An 18,545-nucleotide genomic window follows, 5' to 3' on the forward strand; every position below is an offset into this window, starting at 1 on the left:
CTACCTGCATTGAAGAGCATGAATTGGAGCCCATGACATACCTAGCAGGGAAGGCTCTCATTCCGTGGGAGAGTTTGGCTCAGGCAGTTTCTGGGGTGTCCTTGTTCAAAGGTCTTGTGCTCCAGGGGCTTCTGTCTGTCGGGTTCAAGCTCACTATCAGAATTAAATCCAGTGCTGCTATCTTTAGTGCTGACTTCAGCCTTATCCACACCCCTGTTTGCCCCACTGCTTTCCCCTGGGGAAAACCGATCTTTAGCACTGAATTGGAACAAAGGGCAGTCAGGTTTTCTGCAGATTGCTGTTTGTTCCAATTTAGCACTATAGAGCAGGTTTTCCAGGGGAAAGCAGATGGCAGGGCCAAAACAAAACCTTTCAGTTCTGTGCCTAGAAAGCACAGGTCAAGTGGGAAATCACTCAGACCCCTGCTGTCTAGGCACAGGACAAGCAGAAGTGTGGACGAGCACTTACTCAACTGGGCTACCCATGTCTGAGTCCTATCTGAAGCCCAGGATGAGTAATGAGCCTTTCTTCTTATAATATGAAAGTAACTGGAGAAAAAGCCACAGTCACAAAAAACTGTGCTAAATTAGGGGTGGGAAACCTGCAGCTTGATGGCCACATCACCTGTTTGTCAACTTTTGGGAGGCCTTTTGCTAGTGGTAGGTGGAGCCAAAGGCAAATGTGGGTGGAGCAACGAATGTAGAATGTACTTTTTAAAAAAGCATTAGAGATTATCAGAGTTAAAGTACACATTCAAATCAGAGAAATGCACTCAAGGAGGATGTGAAACAGGTCTAAGGAGGACTTGTGGACTGTGGATATTCCAGAGCGAGAGAGAGAGACCCCTACAGGGCTTCATTCAGCCACCATTCCTATGTTTCTCCACCCCTGTGCTACATGATAAGTTTTTGGAGTGTTTTAAAGATTGGTCTATCAGCAGCCATAAGCCATGGTAAACTGAATGTACAGGGATGCTCTGTGAACAGGAACATTGTGCATACAGATATCAGGTGCAGGAGGCAACCAGCAGAGGCAGAATTGCTTGCCTTCATGCTATGCTTATGAGTGCCTAATGCATTTTACTGGCCCCTGTTGAATCATGTGTCTTTATGGATTAAATGGCATTTTGGTACCTTCCAGTGCATGAGTCTGTGCTAAGGAGTATAAAGGCGCATCAGAATTGGGAAGGGGCAGCTCACTTTAATCCAGGGGTGTGGAACCTGTGACTCTCAAACTGTTGTTGGCTTCCTATTCCCATGAGCCACAGGCAGAATGGCCAGTGGTCTTAGATGATGAGAGTTATAGCCTGATGGGTTCCCCATCCCTGCCTGAATCCCATTGTTGGGGCAGAGCAGATCGTACCATGAAGTGCAGCAATCAGAAGGTCCTGCTCTGTTGACAGGCCCATGGGAGAAAGCCAGTCTTCTGGAATTATTCATATCAGGCCAGCTAGTCCTGAAGCTTTGCACTGTCAGACAATCTGTCAGAGCTGAGCTGCAGGCAGCCATTGAGTAGGAGCCAGGAGTTTGCACCAAGGTCAGAGATGGGTGTCAAGAGGCAAAGCAGAATCCAATAGCAAGAGGCCAGCAATGATGGTTGCTGCTCAGGCAATGTCACAGCCTGAAAAGGAAGGTTTTATTAGTCCCTCTTGTTGAGGAGAGCCAGGCCCTTGGGGGGGGGGGGCAGGAGAGAGAAAATGTGGGCAATTAACTTGGACCTCACCCATGAAGAGGGCAAAATAAAGTGCAATGTTGCTGTTTTTTTGAAACAATCAGAACAATTTCCCCACTCCCAATGTAATAATACTGGTCAGTGTTTCACCCAGTTGCAGAAGTAATTTCAGTGTTTTGAGTTTTCCCCACAGCTCCATTTGCTGGGCGGTTGACATGAGGATCTGTTCATTGGCCTGTTGTTTCACCAGAAAACTTAATCAACATTTAGTCCAATACACTCCATCCCTCCTCTCCTCTGCTGATCGACTGAAAGCTCCATGGACCTGTCCTCCAGCCAGGGTGTCACCCCAGCCAAGAACAGCAAGGGACGCTTCCTTGCTCTGCCACAACCCTTGACTTTGTATCTGGTGTGTTTATTAGTTGATGAAACATGATCCCAGATGTGGGAGAAATCCTGCTATTTGCAAGGGACTTTTTCTGCTTTTCTCTTCCAGTTTTTGAGACATTCAGTTCTTATTCAAGCATTCTACTCATCAATTCACCCAAGACACAAAGGGGATGGATGGGAAGCGGGGTGGGATATGTAGTCTCTCCTCCCATGCTGTAAATGTAAATGCCTCCCTCCCTCTAGTGGTTCTACATGCAGTGCAGGTGTCTGTAGGTATGAGGCCTCTGTTCACACGGATGCACTTGCTAAGGCTTCCATGCAGTTGCAGCTGGTGGGCCTTCATGACACTCTTTCTTCTGTTTTCAATAGTGTGTGTTGCTGCCGATTACTTTTCAAAGAAGTGTTTATTGAGTTTTCAGAAATAACAATACCTGCCTATCTAGGTGTGCTTGTTTTCCTGAGAAAATAACATGATTTTGACAAACGATGCAGTGAGAAGGAATTAGTGCGGGGGGGGGCGCCTTTAGCCTTCAGGCGGATTCTCAGAGCCTTAAAGGGGACCAGAGATACACTAGCCAATCTGGATGGATAGACTCATTCTAGTACCTGGAAACGCTTTACCTACTAGGGAGATATTAAAAACTGCAATCCTGCCTGCTCACCATACAGGGAAGCTGTGCACCAACCTCCACAGGCTTCCACTGCCCAGTTCTTGACAAAGAGGCAGGTATTCTCCTTTTCCCCTCTGTGTTTGATGCTTGCTTAGTCTTTCTGTCTCCGCGTCTCCCCACCCCCCACCCAGCTTGACTTGCACAGACTGTCAGAGAGGTTTGATGTCTCATGGTCTCCGGGAGGTACAGCAGAATCATGCCCATTTGCATATCAAGGATCTTGACGTCTCTGATCCAACCTTGCAAATGTAGCCATGGCTGCCTTTGAAAACTAAGAAAGCAAACTCTCCTTCTTACCAACCTAAAGCTAAGCACAGTGCTTTTTGTTATCCATTGGAATTAAGTTGCTAGCCTTTTAAATCCTGTGCTATCAAAGCTTTGAGGCTGCCAGCTTTTCTTCCTATACATGGTTGCTTTACAGTTAGCTCCTTGCTACTGCTGAATGTTTTTTTGATCACAACGGTCCCCAGGCACTGATTAACCCCTAAGAAGGATTGCAGCCCTTCATAGGGAGCCGCTGTTGAAAGACAGAACACTGTTGGTTTCAACCCAATATGATAATAATCAGTTTTTTATCCCCAGGCAATGAATCTTCACCCTTAGGTAGTGTTCTGCTTTGAGTAATGCCCTCAGCAATACGGAGGCAAGGCCATGTAGTACCCTGGACAGCTCCATGCAGGGCTCTGGCTGGAGGTTTCATGAGGTTGCTTCAGCAGGGATCATCCTCAAAACGGAGCTTTCAACAGGAGTTGCAGCTCTGTCTAAGTTACTAGCTCATCTGCCTCTTCATTTGCAAGGGCCAGTTTCCTTTAATAGTCCTTGACTTTAATGGAGCAGAGGAGAATGTGGTTTCACTAAGACTTCTGAACTGGAGTCTTCTGTTAGTGGAGGATAACATAGCAAGCTGATGGCACTGCCACAAGGGCTCCTCTTCCAGGTGTGCTTTTAGTTCATTATGTATATCTGGGGCTGGGCATGATGGCAGTTTCAAAGCTGAATGCGTCATTAATATCAGACAGGAAGAAGCCACATGATTAGCCGGGCCTAGGTGATTCAGATACTTGGCACCCCGCTTCACCAGAAAGCAGTTCTCCAAATTGATTGGCAAGGTGAATCAGTGGGAGCAGGTAATTAAGTAGTATTACCCTAAAATAGGGGTCATGGCTCTCACTCAAGTGGCTTTTTTTTTTAAGGATCAGAAAAATTAATGCATTGATCTATTAGCAATTAATTCATGGAGCTTCCATTTTCATACCTTTAAATACCAGGTAACATAAGAGAAGTGACAAGGGAAGGCTATTGCTTTTATACTTTGTGAGCTTCCTAAGACCACCTGGCTGGCAGCAGTTGGAATGGTGGGTGAAATCGACCCTTGGCATGCAGTTCTTGCAAAGGAGTGCTGGGAGAATATTCTTGTAGGGCTCAGGCAGGACAACAATTATTCATCAAAGGTTGCTAGTCCTCATGGCTATATATTACCTCCAGAATCAGAGGCAATATGCCACTGAATACCACTATGCCATTGGCTACACCTCGTTGTTAATGAAGAGAGAGCTGAACCACAAGTTCTAGTTTGGATAGCATGCTAATATTGGCTTAGCACAGTGTGGTATGGAAGTGAAAAGAGAGAGAGAAAGACCAGGGAGGTGCAAAGTATTTGCAAGCTCCTTTCCCAGAGCCTACGTTTTTATACTGCCCTGGTAAGCCATAACTTGGCTTACTTGTTGTGTGAAGCCAGCCATTCTTTCTTTCACAAGCTTCTGCTTCAGCACTGGTAGCCTCCACCCACAACTGCTGCTTCTCTCCCTTTCCCCATCGCAAGTCACATATTTTGTAGTGGCTGAGGTACTATCATAGCACTCCCTAGTCTATCAGATCCTGCTGCACAATGTTGTCAGTGAGGGCAAATGCGGGCAATGTGAGTAAGAGCAATGCTTCCTAGAGCAGTCATGCGGGTGATCCAAGCCAGTCAGATACATAGTGAATATGAGGATGTTGCTGTACTGCACAACCAATCAGATATTTCTACATGGTATCAAGGAGGGCACCGACAACAACTGACAATCTCAGTACGCAGATGGATAATTCTTAAGGAGTGTTGGCGGGGAGGAGAGAGAGAGATGTATTTGGCACAGTTTTTTGTACCAACCGTGAGTGGCTTTGGCTCAGTCCAAGGTTTCACTCATGTTTTAGCACCATAGAGATAAGACTTTCCCCCATGTTCGCCTCCCAGCTGTGATTCTCTGTGCTTTTAATCTCTTTTCTGTGTGGCCAAGAGAACTTATCTGCATTATGGACTAATGAGCTGTAAAATTACAGTTTAAAAATAAATCTATTTTTAAGACATTAAAATGCATCAGAAAGAAAGAAAGAAATCCCAGTATATTTGTAAGAGATTAGATAGCTCAGAATCCAGCTCAACCAATTTGTTTGGCAGGACCCGGTTTTGCTAAGAATAAAAAGCCAAGCTCAGTTTCAGCAAGGAATGTTGGACCTGTTTTTAATGCCAATGGTCGCTCTCTGAACATGTGAAATATAAGAAAATAAAGAAGGGAATGCCTTGGGTCATGTGCAGAGTGCTTTTGTCTCCACCCTTCACCACAGTGTATCTTCAGAATGATGTACCTTACAGTATTCAGTTTTTACTTCCCTGTATATCACTTAATGACAAGCTGCTAAGTGTGTCAGCCAACTCCACAGCCCTGGTGTGTGACCAGAATGCCCTTTTCAGCATGCTTTGATCTGTGATGAACTGGTGTTTAAGGGAATAAACTGCAAATCAGGTCAGGACATCCCTAGTTGAAATGTTGATATGACCCTAAACTCACTCAGGGCCTTAGGCAAGCCACAATCTCTCCCTGAGCCTCCCAACTGCATGCTTGTAGTAAGAAGGAGTGATATAATGTAGGTAAAGCAGTTGTGAAGTATTACTGATTACATTTCTATCACACACCTCAGTTGCCATGATGATGCACTGGCAACTTCATAGAGCATTTCTTCCAGCAGCCTTTGATCCCAAAGAGAAGCACACTGCCTGATCCAGGACATATTTACCCAGAAAGAAGTCATCACTACTAGAGATGTCAAGAGGATTTTTTTAAAAGATCCAATACACTGAATGCAATTCCCACCCCCAAACGCCATTGGCAAAAGAGGATGCAAATTTGCATAGCATTTTCATATGCTGTGTGATTTGTACCCTTTTTCATAGATGGCTGGAAGGCCCCAAAATATATCAGCAACTACATGCAAATAACATGTCTGGCATACTGAATTTCAGGAGGTGAAGCTTTTCCCCATAACTGTACCTCCATACTAAAAAGAAAAAAAGGCTTCGTCTGTTGAATTTCTGCCTGACACACAGCTATTAAAGGCACAAGGCCAGGCATGGCATTTGCCATATTCAAAGGTGGCAGGCGTATATGTCAAAAGAGATTTAAGATATACAGCAACCAAGGTTCAGATGGCTGCGCTTGGATAAATTGAAGCATAAATTGTTAAAAAGCAAACAGTGTATCCTAAGAGCATTTGTAGTGGTTATTTATTTATAATGCGTAATTACAGCAATGTTATGAGCATGGGTCAAACAGCCACCCTTCCCTTCCCTTCCCTTTGCTTTGCTTTTTTTTTCCTAGCAAAAAAATAAATAAAATCCAAGCCTTTGAAATGGGCATATTCACTTAGGCATTTATACAAGCAGCCCCAATCCACCCCCAAGGAGCCCCTTGTTTTTCCCCAGGGGTGGGAAAGCAGTAAATCACTCCTCCCACATTGCTGCTATAATCTGCTTAATATCTCCCCAGCTGCCTCAACACCGCCCCCCCCCAAAAAAAACCCCAATATGACATGAGACCAGATAGAAACACTGAACTATACTGCAGGGGTTTTTTCTCTCTCTCAGCCCTCCACCAGCAACACTGGACAATTTTGTGGGGCTAATGGTGGGCTTTATTTGCATTAGAATGTTTTTTTTTTAAAAAAAATGTTTGCACACTCAGAACAAAATAATGCTTTTTGAGTAGAATTGAACCTCAGTTGCAAAGAGCATGTGCTCCTGTCTGTGCTGCTACCTTTTGCATTCTCCACGGGGAAGATAAAAACACGGCTTCTGTCTGTGGAGTCCCTTCACAGGGAGCCAGGTGAGCTCTTTTCTGATGTCCACTTCTGGAGAAAAGTCTTAGAGTGACACATGCATCAAGGAAGACCAAAATATAGCCTTCAAAAAAGGAGTCAGGGAGTCTGAACTCTAGAGATTGGACTTCCCGGGTAAGGCCTAGAGACTTGCTCTTTTTTTTTTTAAAGACCTTTTTAGGAAAGAAGTGAGAATGAAATCTCAGAGCCTGAGCTATCTTCTGACTCTGGGCCCAGTGCAGTAGCACCTCTCCACTGTACGTCCTCTCAAGCCGTAAGGCTTTTACCCATATGCAAATGCTACCCCAGACAAAGCGTAGCTGCAGCCGGGTTCAGGGCTCTGTGTGCGCTGTGATTCCATACATGAGAGTAGAAAAGGAGTGCAGATTCCACATGATGTAATATAAAGTGTCTCAGTTTTATTGTTTGCTGTTTGTTTAGAAGTCAGGAATCTAATCCATATGACTGAAAGCAAAAAGTGAAAAAGGGACCTAATAAGGAACAAACTGGTCCCCATTTTTTGATATTATTACGCTGCTCCAATCAAATCAGTAGCTCCAACCTGCAGCTGCTTTAGTATCCCATTTAGGTTTCCAGTGTTTGAGGCCAGTTCCTAGTCCTATTCCATAATAAGTATAAAATATGCAAAGCAGTAAAATAGAAAAGCAAACTTGCCTTGGCTGTCGTCTTTTCGGAGTGAAAAGATGGTTCTTTGAAAAATGCTGTGTACCATGGAACTCAGTGGCTCAGTGGATGGTGAATTCTGATGCTGATGCTGCTGCTGCTGCTCAACCATGTTTCTTGACACGTATCTTTGAGCTGGGGTGCCTCCCTGCATTTGTGTCGCTCCACAGGTGTCTTCTTCACCTTCCACACCTTCCACTTGGAGAGTGGCCACGACTACCTGCTGATCACAGAGAATGGCAGCTTCAGCCAGCCACTGAAACAGCTCACTGGCTCCCACCTGCCTGCTCCTTTCAGCGCTGGCCTCTTCGGGAACTTCTCCGCTCAAATCCGCTTCATTTCGGACTTCTCCATTTCTTACGAGGGCTTCAACATCACCTTTTCAGGTAGGCACTGTTTTTCCTTTAAAACAAGGGTAGCTAACCTACAGCATTTATCCACCTTCTTAAATCTTTTGATGTGGCTGTCTGACACACACACACACACACACACACACACATGACCTTTTGTGCTTCCTCCTCAACCACACAATCTATGCAACTTTATTTTTTGGTGTCCAAAATGCCTCCAGTCACCAAAAATCAGACAACTAATCTTTCAAAGGAACATTTGTTGCCCCTGCAGCTCTGAGGTGACATGAAGGTGTTAAGAGGTCAGGAAGCAGGAAGAGCCTTGTGGGAATGGGCATTGCTGGATCCTTATGGAGAATAAAGCAATGTGCTCTACATGGGGCTGCCCTTGAAGCCTGGGAGAAGAAAAACTCTAGGCTTGCTCAGTAATGTCATGCCTGCTTTTTGTCTGTCTGTCTGTCAGAATATGACCTAGAGCCTTGTGACGAGCCAGAAGTGCCAGTCTACAGCATCCGCAAGGGCCTTCAGTTTGGTGTGGGGGATGTCTTGACCTTCTCCTGCTTCCCTGGGTACCGGCTGGAGGGCATCTCGCGCATTACCTGCCTGGGCGGTAGACGGCGTGTGTGGAGTTCGCCTCTGCCAAGGTGTGTTGGTAGGTGGTCACGTGCTTTAATTTTGCTTGGGCAATCTACCATGTCATAATGTTTCACGGGCAAATAGCTAGTCCTCTGTGGGGTTGTGGGCTTTCTCAGTGCCAACAAGCAGGAAACGTTGGAGGGACAAGGCGGGGCAAAGCAAGTGAAAGACAGGAGGATCTGTCTTGAATTCTGTTGTGCCACCCACATGTGGAGTTTCTCTGACAACAGGGAGCTGGAACATGTGTAGAGGAATGTGACCAAGGTGACCAAGGTGACCAAGGGTCTGGAAACCAAGCTTTATGAGGAATGGTTAAGGGAGTTGGGTATGCTTAGCCTGGAAAAGAGGAGTCTGAGATGGGGTATGATAGCCATCTTCAAATATCTCAAGGGTTGTCACATGGAAGATGGAGCAAGCTTGTTTTCTCCTGCCCTGAAGAGTAGAATCCAAACCAATGGCTTCAAGTTACAAGAAAGGAGATTCCAACTAAACATTAGGAAGAACTTTCTGACAGCAAGAGCTATAAGAAAGTGGAATGGACTCCCTTGTAAGGTGGTATCTTTTCCATCAAATGTTTTAAGCAGAGGTTGTATGCCCATCTGGGTTGTATGCTTTAGCTGAGATTCCTGCATTGGAAAGGATTGGACTAGATGACCCTCAGGGTCCCTTCTACAATTCTATGAATCTATGGAAAGCAAAGACCTGGAGAAAGCTGGGTCATCACATGCTGTTAAAACATTAGAACAGCTTTTCATCTACACTGACATTCCTCCTAAGCATAGGCAGGTGAAATAAGTGCTTGGAAAGCATAGGTAGCTCAAACCACGGTGGCAAAACCTCAGTGAATTCTTGCAATCAAATCCTGACTTAATAATCCAGAACATGGTGTGCACCTGGTCCAAGCCCCTTTCTAGAAGCTTCGTTCCTTCCATTATGGAAGCAGGTGAACAAGCCAGAGCTTTATCAGAGCTGCCTGTTCTGTGCAAACCTAAAAACTATGGTTAATGGTCTACAATAGAGAGAGCTCTTTTTTTTCCAGCTGAATGCCTTCGTTATCTAATAATCAACTCTCTGGGCACCACAAACCTGTGGTGGGCAGGATCAGAGATGGGCAAGGCTAGAGGCCAAAATGAGTGGAGCAAAATTTGTGGGTTACTTTCTACAGGAGGCTACAATCCAGCCACACTTGAGTCAGAGGTTTACACACACACACACACACACACACACACGCCACCCACCCTCCACCCAAGCAAGTGTCACAGGTCGAAAACAGGATCCAATAAGGCAAAAACACTTGAGGGGAAGGTGCAAAGCAAGGCCAGGGAGAGGCATAGTCTGAAGAGAGTTCTGAGGGCTAGGCGTGAGAAGCCTGGAGGGCTGCTTTTGGCCCCTAAATCTAAGGTCTCCCAACCCTGGCTTACAAACTAGCGTATCTGAAGAAGTGTGCATGCACACGAAAGCTCATACCAAAATAAAAACTTAGTTGGTCTTTAAGGTGCTACTGAAGGATTTTTTTTCTATTTTGCTTTGACTCAGACCAACACGGCTACCTACCTGTAACTAAAACTAGGAAGGATATTACCATATTCAAAGCATGGTTTAATATTCTGACTTATTTGTAAACTATTCATCATTTTTTCTGAGACCCCCATAAAAACTGCCACCAGATTGGGATTTAGGTTTGGCATCACCCGGCAGTCAACAGGCAACATTGCAAGCTTGCAAAATATAAAATAAATAATCCAAACAGGAAGCTGCCATTTTAGCTCTTTCCCACTCCTTCCTTCTTCAGGTTTTTATTATTATTATTATTACTTTGCCTTGCAGAATGTGGACATTTTTTTCTGAGACTCCTGGTGTATTCTCCTTTTTGGCTGGGTACTTCCTTGTTCCTTCTACCTGTTGTTTAATTTATTTCTGTGTTTAGCCTTGTCTCCAGTTCTTCTCCTTCCCCTGCTCTGGTGTTTTCCTGCTCATTTATTGAGGCCTATTCAATTGTTGGTTTCCTTATCTATCTGCAACTTCTTTAGACTCTGAGTTCAGCCACAATAGCCTCTGGATCCCCCCCCCCCCCGGCCATCCTTTTGCTCAGTACAGCTAAGCCTTTTCAAACTGCTAGTATTTAGCTCTCAGTGGGAGGTTAGACAGTTTTCCCACAATTTTTTTTGTGTGTGTTAAGGATCGGCAAACTATTGACTTGTTCAAAGGGCTTCTTTGCCTGTACTTAAATAGGAAGACGGGGGGGGGGGATCCACACTCCCCATCCCCCTCAGGGAATTGCAGCAGCAAAATTGCAGCCTGTAAAGGCAGTAGACATTATTATAGCTAGTTCTGCTTCTACTCAAGTTTTGCCTCTTGCCTCCACACCAGCCACCCCACATTCAATGGCAGCACTTGCCATTTTCAACTCAGTTATGGCAGATCTTTCCAGTTGGCCAACATCTCCTGCATCTCAGAGCCAGTTCAGGTGGGCTGTTACAATGGAAGGTCAGCAGGAGGAGGCTCTGCCCTTGCTTTGGTTGAGGAGCACTCACTACACAGGGAGAGGAGGACAACAGAATATCTCCCTGGTGAAGGAGAGCAAGCAGTTCAGCAATTCAATATCTCACAGGGAAGATCTTCCTCAGCTGAATTTAGAGGAATTTCCTCATCCCCTGGAAACCTCTCTCATAGCTAAGGTGTTCATGCAGCTCTAGCATGAATTCGGTGTTTCATCCTCATTACTCAACTGTCCAAAAGCAGCCTCTACTTCAGAAGACAGCATTGTTAATTCCAGAATTTCCTGCAGATATACTGCACCTTCTCAAGGAGGCTGTATTAGTAGATCTAGCTAAGGAAGTAATTTCCCCCTTGACTACCTCTCCAGTCTCCAGGTGTTCTTCACCAACAATCTCTATTTGCTGCCCCCACTCCTCCACTTCTAGGAGGCATCCTAGAGTGTGACCTTCATGCAGGGGTCCTAGTCCCACCTCAGGCGCTCTGTTTCCCCTGAAGACCTTGACTCATATCATCAACCAGAGAATGATGATGGCGATTATGATGATGAATGCAGTGGTGAATCAATACCAGGTCTACTAGGTATAGGTAGATCAATTAGGAGACTGAGACCCCTGTAGACATGCCAAAACATTTACTGTGAGCACTGGAAAATATGTGTGTACATATTTGTGGACTGCGAAACCTCAGAACACAAGTCTGTTCAGGACCTGGAGGTTTTCTTTTGCTGAAGATCCATTTTCCTGAATTAAATATGCTGAAGTGCTCCCTCGGTAATTTTGCCACTCTCAATAATCAGGAGCCTAATGAGTTCCATAAAGACACATGTGCTAATTGCACTTCTTAAAAGGTTGTGTTACACCAGATGCTAGCAATCCCTGGGTTGGCTGTAACATTGGGTGAGTGTAGGAAACTTACACAGGGCAGCACATTGAAATGGGCAATGAAATGCTTTGCCTGCAGCAAGTGACAAATGCAGATCTCTAGTCCCACTTTGATATGCCTTCCACAACCTGGTGCTCTCCAAGCATTTTGAACTACAGTTCCCATCAACACAACTCTTCATGAGGCCTTGGAATGTCAATGCCAATCAGAGGTAACAATTCTGAGTCGCATAGTCTGACCTGGCAGAAGAAGGTGTCTTCATATGCTACCAGTGGTGAAACTGTGGGGAACTCTCAGGACCACTGTCTTTCTGTTGCCTTCCCTGGTCACCTTGGCTGTTCGCAAGGGGATCTTGAGGTTGGCTTTGCTTTTACTGGAGCTGGGGGCTATGGCTGGTTGGATATTTCAGTCAAGGTGAGGTTGTTTCCAATCCCTCTGCTGGGCAGAGCGTTATAACTTTGAGTTCTGAGTTCCTCAATGTGTTTGTCATGGCTGGAAGGGGTGAAATGGTGTTACTGGAACTTCCCTGTAGAGGCCAGTTCTGAAACATGCAAATGCTGTGTTTGTGGGTGGGGGGCACACCAGATCCCTGTGTGCATCAGTCTCCTTTCTGAGTTCCCAACCTCCTCATGTTGAATGAAGTCTGCAGGGTTGGGGTTTTTGTTTTTTACTCACATTTGCCTGAGCTCAAGTGGAAAGCTTCGCATGAGCAGAGACTGTGCTTTATCAGTATCCTTTGCACAGATAGTTCAAGTAAACAAAAGAGCCCCCTGCAGGGTTCGCATGTGCACCTCTTCCACTGGGTTTTCATGCTCAGGGAAGTGCCTGAATGTGTCCTTGCTTACTTCAAAATATCGTAAGCCAGTCCTCTTGGGAATGGAGGAAACACCCTCCCTGCTTACCCTGCTGTGGGTGGGATCCTGAACTTCTTCTCCAAAGCCCTGCCCCAATGGCACTGCTGCCCACAGCTCTGTACTTTCTTTTCTGTGGTTCATGGGAGTTTTAGCATGTGCTTTGTGTTGGATCTAGAATTCTATGTATGTGTGTAGATGGGAGAATTTGTGCACACCCCAACCCAGATAGGGAACATACCAACGTTGTGTGCACTCGCGCTTTACACTAGTGGCCTGTTCCAGAAATATTTAAACCCAACCACTCTGCGTCTCTCTGTAGCTGAATGCGGCTCCTCTGTAACTGGCACTCAAGGCGTCCTGCTGTCCCCAAACTACCCTCTGAACTACAACAACAACCATGAATGTATCTACTCCATCCAGACACAGCCAGGGAAAGGAATTCAACTCAAAGCCAGGACTTTCAGCCTGGAGGCCCAGGATGTCTTGAAGGTAATGGCTAATCTGGTGGGCAGATGAAAGGCTTACAATGAGGAAAATCCACTCATCTCCAAATGGATTAATCCTGAGCAGAATTTGCAACCCTGCCAAGCAGGAACCAGCTGTCAGAGTACAGTTGCTTCCCAAATGTTGACAGCCTAGATTTTCTCAAACTTTTTGCCAGAGAAAACATCTTCAAAATGGTGGTTGATGTTTCAATGAAAAGTTCTCAGGAAAGCATATCTGCCTCTTTAAGGGACTGGTGGGCTGTTGTTGGTGACTGGGCTTTGGGTTTCTGTCTTTTGTCCCAAAGTGCTATCCATCTATCATTTTATTTTATTTCATATTTTTTTATAAAGTGCTTAGTACTATGGACCGTCTTTACCTCCATTTGCCCTGCCTCTTTCATCTGGGAAAGCGAGTTTTCTTTGTATTGCTATTTGTTCCAGTTTAATGCCAAAGAGCTAAATCAACTTCAGTACATCCTGACTCACAATATACAACACTTTCCTTGGATTTGAGGTGAAGAGTAGGGCAGGGGTGGCTTATTATGAGGTGGTTTAACCACACAGGGAAATACAGAGCACCTTTAACACGACCTGAGGCCCCAGGCACTCTTTTTCCTTAGTTTCCACCTTACGTGTCCATCTTTCTCCTCCCCTCTCATTCTCTTCCTGTCTTCTTTCTCCTCTTCTGACTCTCCCTTTCTGTTTCTTAAAAGACCAAGCAAAACCCTCCAACAGAAAAATAATGTAGCCACCAGGGGAGTTCCAGTGAACAGTGTCTAATACACTTCTGGGCCACTCACTGCAGCTTTTCATTGATTTATCAGTTTGATTGCTATGGTCCATGGGGTCACGAAGACTCGGACATGACTAAATGACTAAACAACAACAATCAGTTTGATTGATTGGATGAAACATTTTATTTGACTGAAAACCTGCCCCCCTCCCAGTTAATCAGGCAACACCCTTTCTATGCGAACATTTTATACATGCATTTAATTGTGCTGTTTTAGTACTGACATGTTTGCTGACCTGGAAGGACAGAATATGAATTCAATAAATAATAATATAAGCTGCAGCAGATTCTCATTTCACCCTTATCCCAGAAAGAATGCCACTTTTAATATTGTGATTCCTGTGAGATATATTTATTTCCTCAATCATATGCAAATTTATGCCAATTTAACAAATAATCTGATTAATCCATTAAAATCTCATTAATTGCGTGATGAGGGGTGTCATTTCCGCCCCCCATGGTGGCAACTAATTTCCCACAAAAAGAGTGGGGCATTGTGGGAAATCTGCACTAGACACAGCTTAGCAGAATTTTGAAAACCTCTGGGAAATCTCACTTCTCCTCCAACAACCCCTGAAAACCACCAAAAAAATCTCCCATTTCACAATTAATGGGACTGAGAAATTGGGGAAGGGCATTCACTCAACTCTAAGTGATATAATGCCATCAGTGTTTATAGGTAAGAAAAGCAGAAAATGAGCAGAATTATTATCCAGAAGAAGGCATTTGATCAAGACGATTCAAATGCTGGGGGTGGGCAGAATTGTGGGAAGGAGCCCATCCTCAGTTGCAGTTCTTTTCCCCTTTTCCAGATCTATGATGGCAACAACAACTCTGCCCGCCTCCTGGGCACCTTCAGCCGGACAGAGATGTTGGGCCTTAGTGTCAACAGCACATCCAGTTCCATGTGGCTCGAATTCATCTCCGATGGCAACAGCACAAGTCAAGGATTCGAACTGCAGTTTTCTAGTAAGTCCAAAGAAAACCTTGCTGTGACACAAGGCATAAAAGCTGGGTCATCATCCTGTGGGACTCCTACGTTTCTTGCAGAGGCAGGAGATTGTTTCCAGCCAGTGGACCGCATGTCTTGTTCCCTAAACCTTGTAGGACATTTTGACAGGTGTGGGGGGCTGCCCACTAGGTACATTCAACTAGCAGCCCGATGTTCCAGCTTCTGAGCAGAACTCCTAGTTCCCATAAATCCCCCCCCCTGGTGTTATTTTGTAGTGCTTTCTCTCAATATGTGATTCCAAGCACATTTTGGGATTATTAAACACCTGGTATGAATAGCAACAAAACTTCTGGCCATAGTTATTTCCCTTGCCCTCCTCGGCTTCAGCCTTGCTTGCGTTAGCTAACAAATAGGAATGGGGCTCTTCCCCCTGGGAAGAAGCTGGTTATTACACTCTGGTTAATAAACTCTTTTGCCTGTATCCTGCCTTAAGCACAGGACAACTTGATAGGCAGAGCTGACATGGTTGAGGCTGCCGATCAGTGAAGCAGCATTGCACTTGGAGCTGAAAAATGTGGGGTTTAGTGGGCAATGCAGCCTGTGCTTTGAGAGCAGTTTTTCCTTTCTCCTGAAAGCAGCTGTGAGGAACCAGAAGGCTGCATTTGAGAGGTTGTAGGTCACATTCAGCTCAAGGGCTGCCAGTTGCCCATCACTATTTTGGGGCCTTCAGCAAAGAGCAAGGTTGTGTGATGTGGCGGATCACCAGTGCTTTATTTTCCTTTGGGCCACCTCAGTGAAACTGAGAGAGGGGTCTTGTTGTCTGGGCAGCCCAGGACTCCCATACACACTGCCCAGGAATGTTCCCTGGGGAGGTTACTTTGGTGCTGCTAACACAGTGGTTGGACTTCATTCCCAAAGGTGTCCTCTGTTGTCTCTTGAGACAGACGAAGCCCAACTATAGTTATTCCTTTTGCTTGTTAGTTATCATTACCATAGGCCTTCAGTGGTTCAGTCCTGGCAATGTTATTGGGCTGAGATCCTGGGAGCACTCAGATTATTTATTTATTATTAATTCAATTTACACCTAACACTTTCTCCCAAAGGAGCCCACCAAATCCCTGGGTAAACAGGAATGCTGTCAAATTCCTCTTAAAATTAAATAGTGATGGAGAGAGATGCTCTTTACTATGGAGAGCATTCTGCAAATGTGGAACCACTGCTGAAAAGGCCATGTCACAGGTCAGTGCCAATTGGGCAGGGCCCTGGTGATAGTTCCACCAACAAGGCCTCATCTGCCAGTGGAAGTGGAAGTTGTGAGCAGGTTCTGCTGTTGCAGTGGCATGGATTGGGCCAGGCAAGATCTCCAAAGTAACAAGTTTCTTCTCTCTTCTGCTTTGAGGTTTTGAGCTGATCAAGTGTGAGGACCCCGGCATCCCGCAGTTTGGCTACAAAGTCCACGATGAGGGGCACTTTGCGGGCAGCTCAGTCTCTTTTAACTGCGACCCCGGCTACACGCTGCGAGGGAGCCGGGTGCTGGCTTGCTTGACTGGGGAGCGGCGAGCCTGGGATCAGCCACTCCCCATCTGCGTAGGTATGACTCTTCCCTTTTAGCATGATTGTCGTGGGGCCGTTATCTGAGGAGTTGGGTGATTTTGACAGTGGTGGTTGGTGCCATTTAGGGCTGCTGAATTCAGAACAAGGGTAGCCAGTGATGTTTTAGACTACAGCTCTCAGAATCCCTGACCATTGGAGTTGTACTTCAAAACATCTGGAGGACACGAAGCTGATTTGCCCCACATTTAGAACAATGACTTGCCCAGTACAAAATAGTTCTACAGATGGCCCATCCTGAGTGTCAGGGTCTCTCAGGTTCACATGTTTTTGCATGGTTATCAGAGTAGGGCCTCCTGATAGCACCTTCTTCAGCTCACTCTGCTGAATTTGTGGAGCTTGAACTGCAGAACAACATTTCTAAGTCTGGATGTGAGTGCTGCTCTGATGCTCAGTCTGAAATCAGCTCTGAATGAGCCAAGCGCAATAGGAGCTGAGCACCAGCTCTAATAGTGGGAACCAATCAATGGAAGGGCTGTTCCGGAAGATTTACTCACTTGTGCTTCATCCAGTTCAGTTTTAAATGCTGGCAGTAGCTTTAATTGCTGCTGTTTCCATTTCAGGTTTTGCACCAGCCATTTTCCAATAACCTTCAGGTTAACTAGCCAATCAATAGGAGCGGGGCTGTTTGTCTCCTTGAGTATACAATGAGGATATAAATCAAGCCCTCCACTTGTTTCAATATCTTGTTTTAATAGTTTGGCTACATCTGTCCACATAAGAAAATCTGTCCTTTTGGTTTCCAGCCACACAGGAGAGGAATTAGTGTCCATTCATTTGTGTACGTGTTGATTAGCAGTATCATTGCTGAATTTGAATGAAGTTTATTTCTTCATCTGTTTAGAGGACACTAGCTTGTTCATTGGACCTAGCTGTTAACAGTTTGGGGGTTGTTTCTTCATAGAATCATAGAACTGTAGCTTTGGAAGGAACCACAAGGGTCATCTAGTCCAACCCCCTTTGGAAGGTTTCCATTGTGAGCCACAGAGGGCCACTTTTTGCATAAACTTTCTCAAGTGATTTTTTGTATTGGTGAGCAGATTAAAAATTGGACAAAAGTGCAGCTTCAGTCTCCATCCACCATGGTATCTGACATGCAAGGGAAGGAAGGACTAGCTCAGTCCTTCCTTCCCTTGGGACAAGTGCTGCAATCACCTTGTGCTTCAGATTTGCCTAACTGGTTCAATGGAAGACAAAAGATAATTCATAGTTTGAGAGGGTGGTTTTGTTTTGTTTTTTAAAAGATAAATAAATAAAGGCTACGTAGAAATCTGCCTTCTGCCATCAGACCACTTGCCTATCTAGTTCTGTACTGTGAACAATGATTAGCAGTAGCTCACAAGGGTTTCAAGCAGGAATCTTCCCCAGCACTAGCTGGGGACACTCAGGACTGAATCTCAGAACTTTTAGATGCAAAGCATGTGCTCTGCCACTAAGCTGCAGCCCTTCTCTTTAGAAGGTTGTCCTCGCTCCGAATTTGAATTAGCTTAATTTGCCTTCAGTGGCCTCATAACGTTTGAAGCCGACAGGCTATGTGAGAATATAACTTGTTGCTAAAAAAAGAGAGACCTGTTTGACAGGGGGTGGGGGATAAATGGATGCTGCTGCATCACGGAGAAGACACCCTGAGCTTGCATGAAAGAGGTAGGCATTTGGGGGACTTTTGTGAAACCTTTTGCCCCTCTTACTAAGATGCTGTTCTCTATCCAAACCTTTGGTTATGAACTTTCACGGTAGCTCCAATTCCGACAGGAGCATAGGAAGCTGCCTTATGTGGAGTCAGACCATTAGTCTACCCATTGTAACATTGTCCACACTGACTGGTAGAGGCTAGCCAAGGTTTTGGGCAGGAGTCTCTCACCAATAATGCTGGATATGCTGGGGATGGAACCTTGGACCTTTTGGGTGCAAGGCAGATGAGCTATGGCCCTCCCCC

At 45.3% G+C, this 18,545-nt stretch overlaps 1 protein-coding gene across 1 annotated transcript in view; it reads left to right on the forward strand.

The window, feature by feature from the left end:
• The window catches only part of CSMD2 (CUB and Sushi multiple domains 2), a 495,411-nt gene that overhangs the window by 355,840 nt on the left and 121,026 nt on the right, over positions 1-18,545 (forward strand). The window contains exons 20-24 of the mRNA XM_035120356.2: positions 7,718-7,933; positions 8,361-8,549; positions 13,088-13,257; positions 14,859-15,015; positions 16,398-16,589. Of these exons, the coding sequence (XP_034976247.2) occupies positions 7,718-7,933; positions 8,361-8,549; positions 13,088-13,257; positions 14,859-15,015; positions 16,398-16,589 (924 nt within the window). The remainder of the gene's footprint in view (positions 1-7,717; positions 7,934-8,360; positions 8,550-13,087; positions 13,258-14,858; positions 15,016-16,397; positions 16,590-18,545) is intronic.

The sequence above is a fragment of the Zootoca vivipara genome, chromosome 6 (genome assembly GCF_963506605.1).
Source record: "Zootoca vivipara chromosome 6, rZooViv1.1, whole genome shotgun sequence".
In the NCBI taxonomy this organism is placed as follows: Eukaryota; Metazoa; Chordata; class Lepidosauria; order Squamata; family Lacertidae; genus Zootoca; species Zootoca vivipara.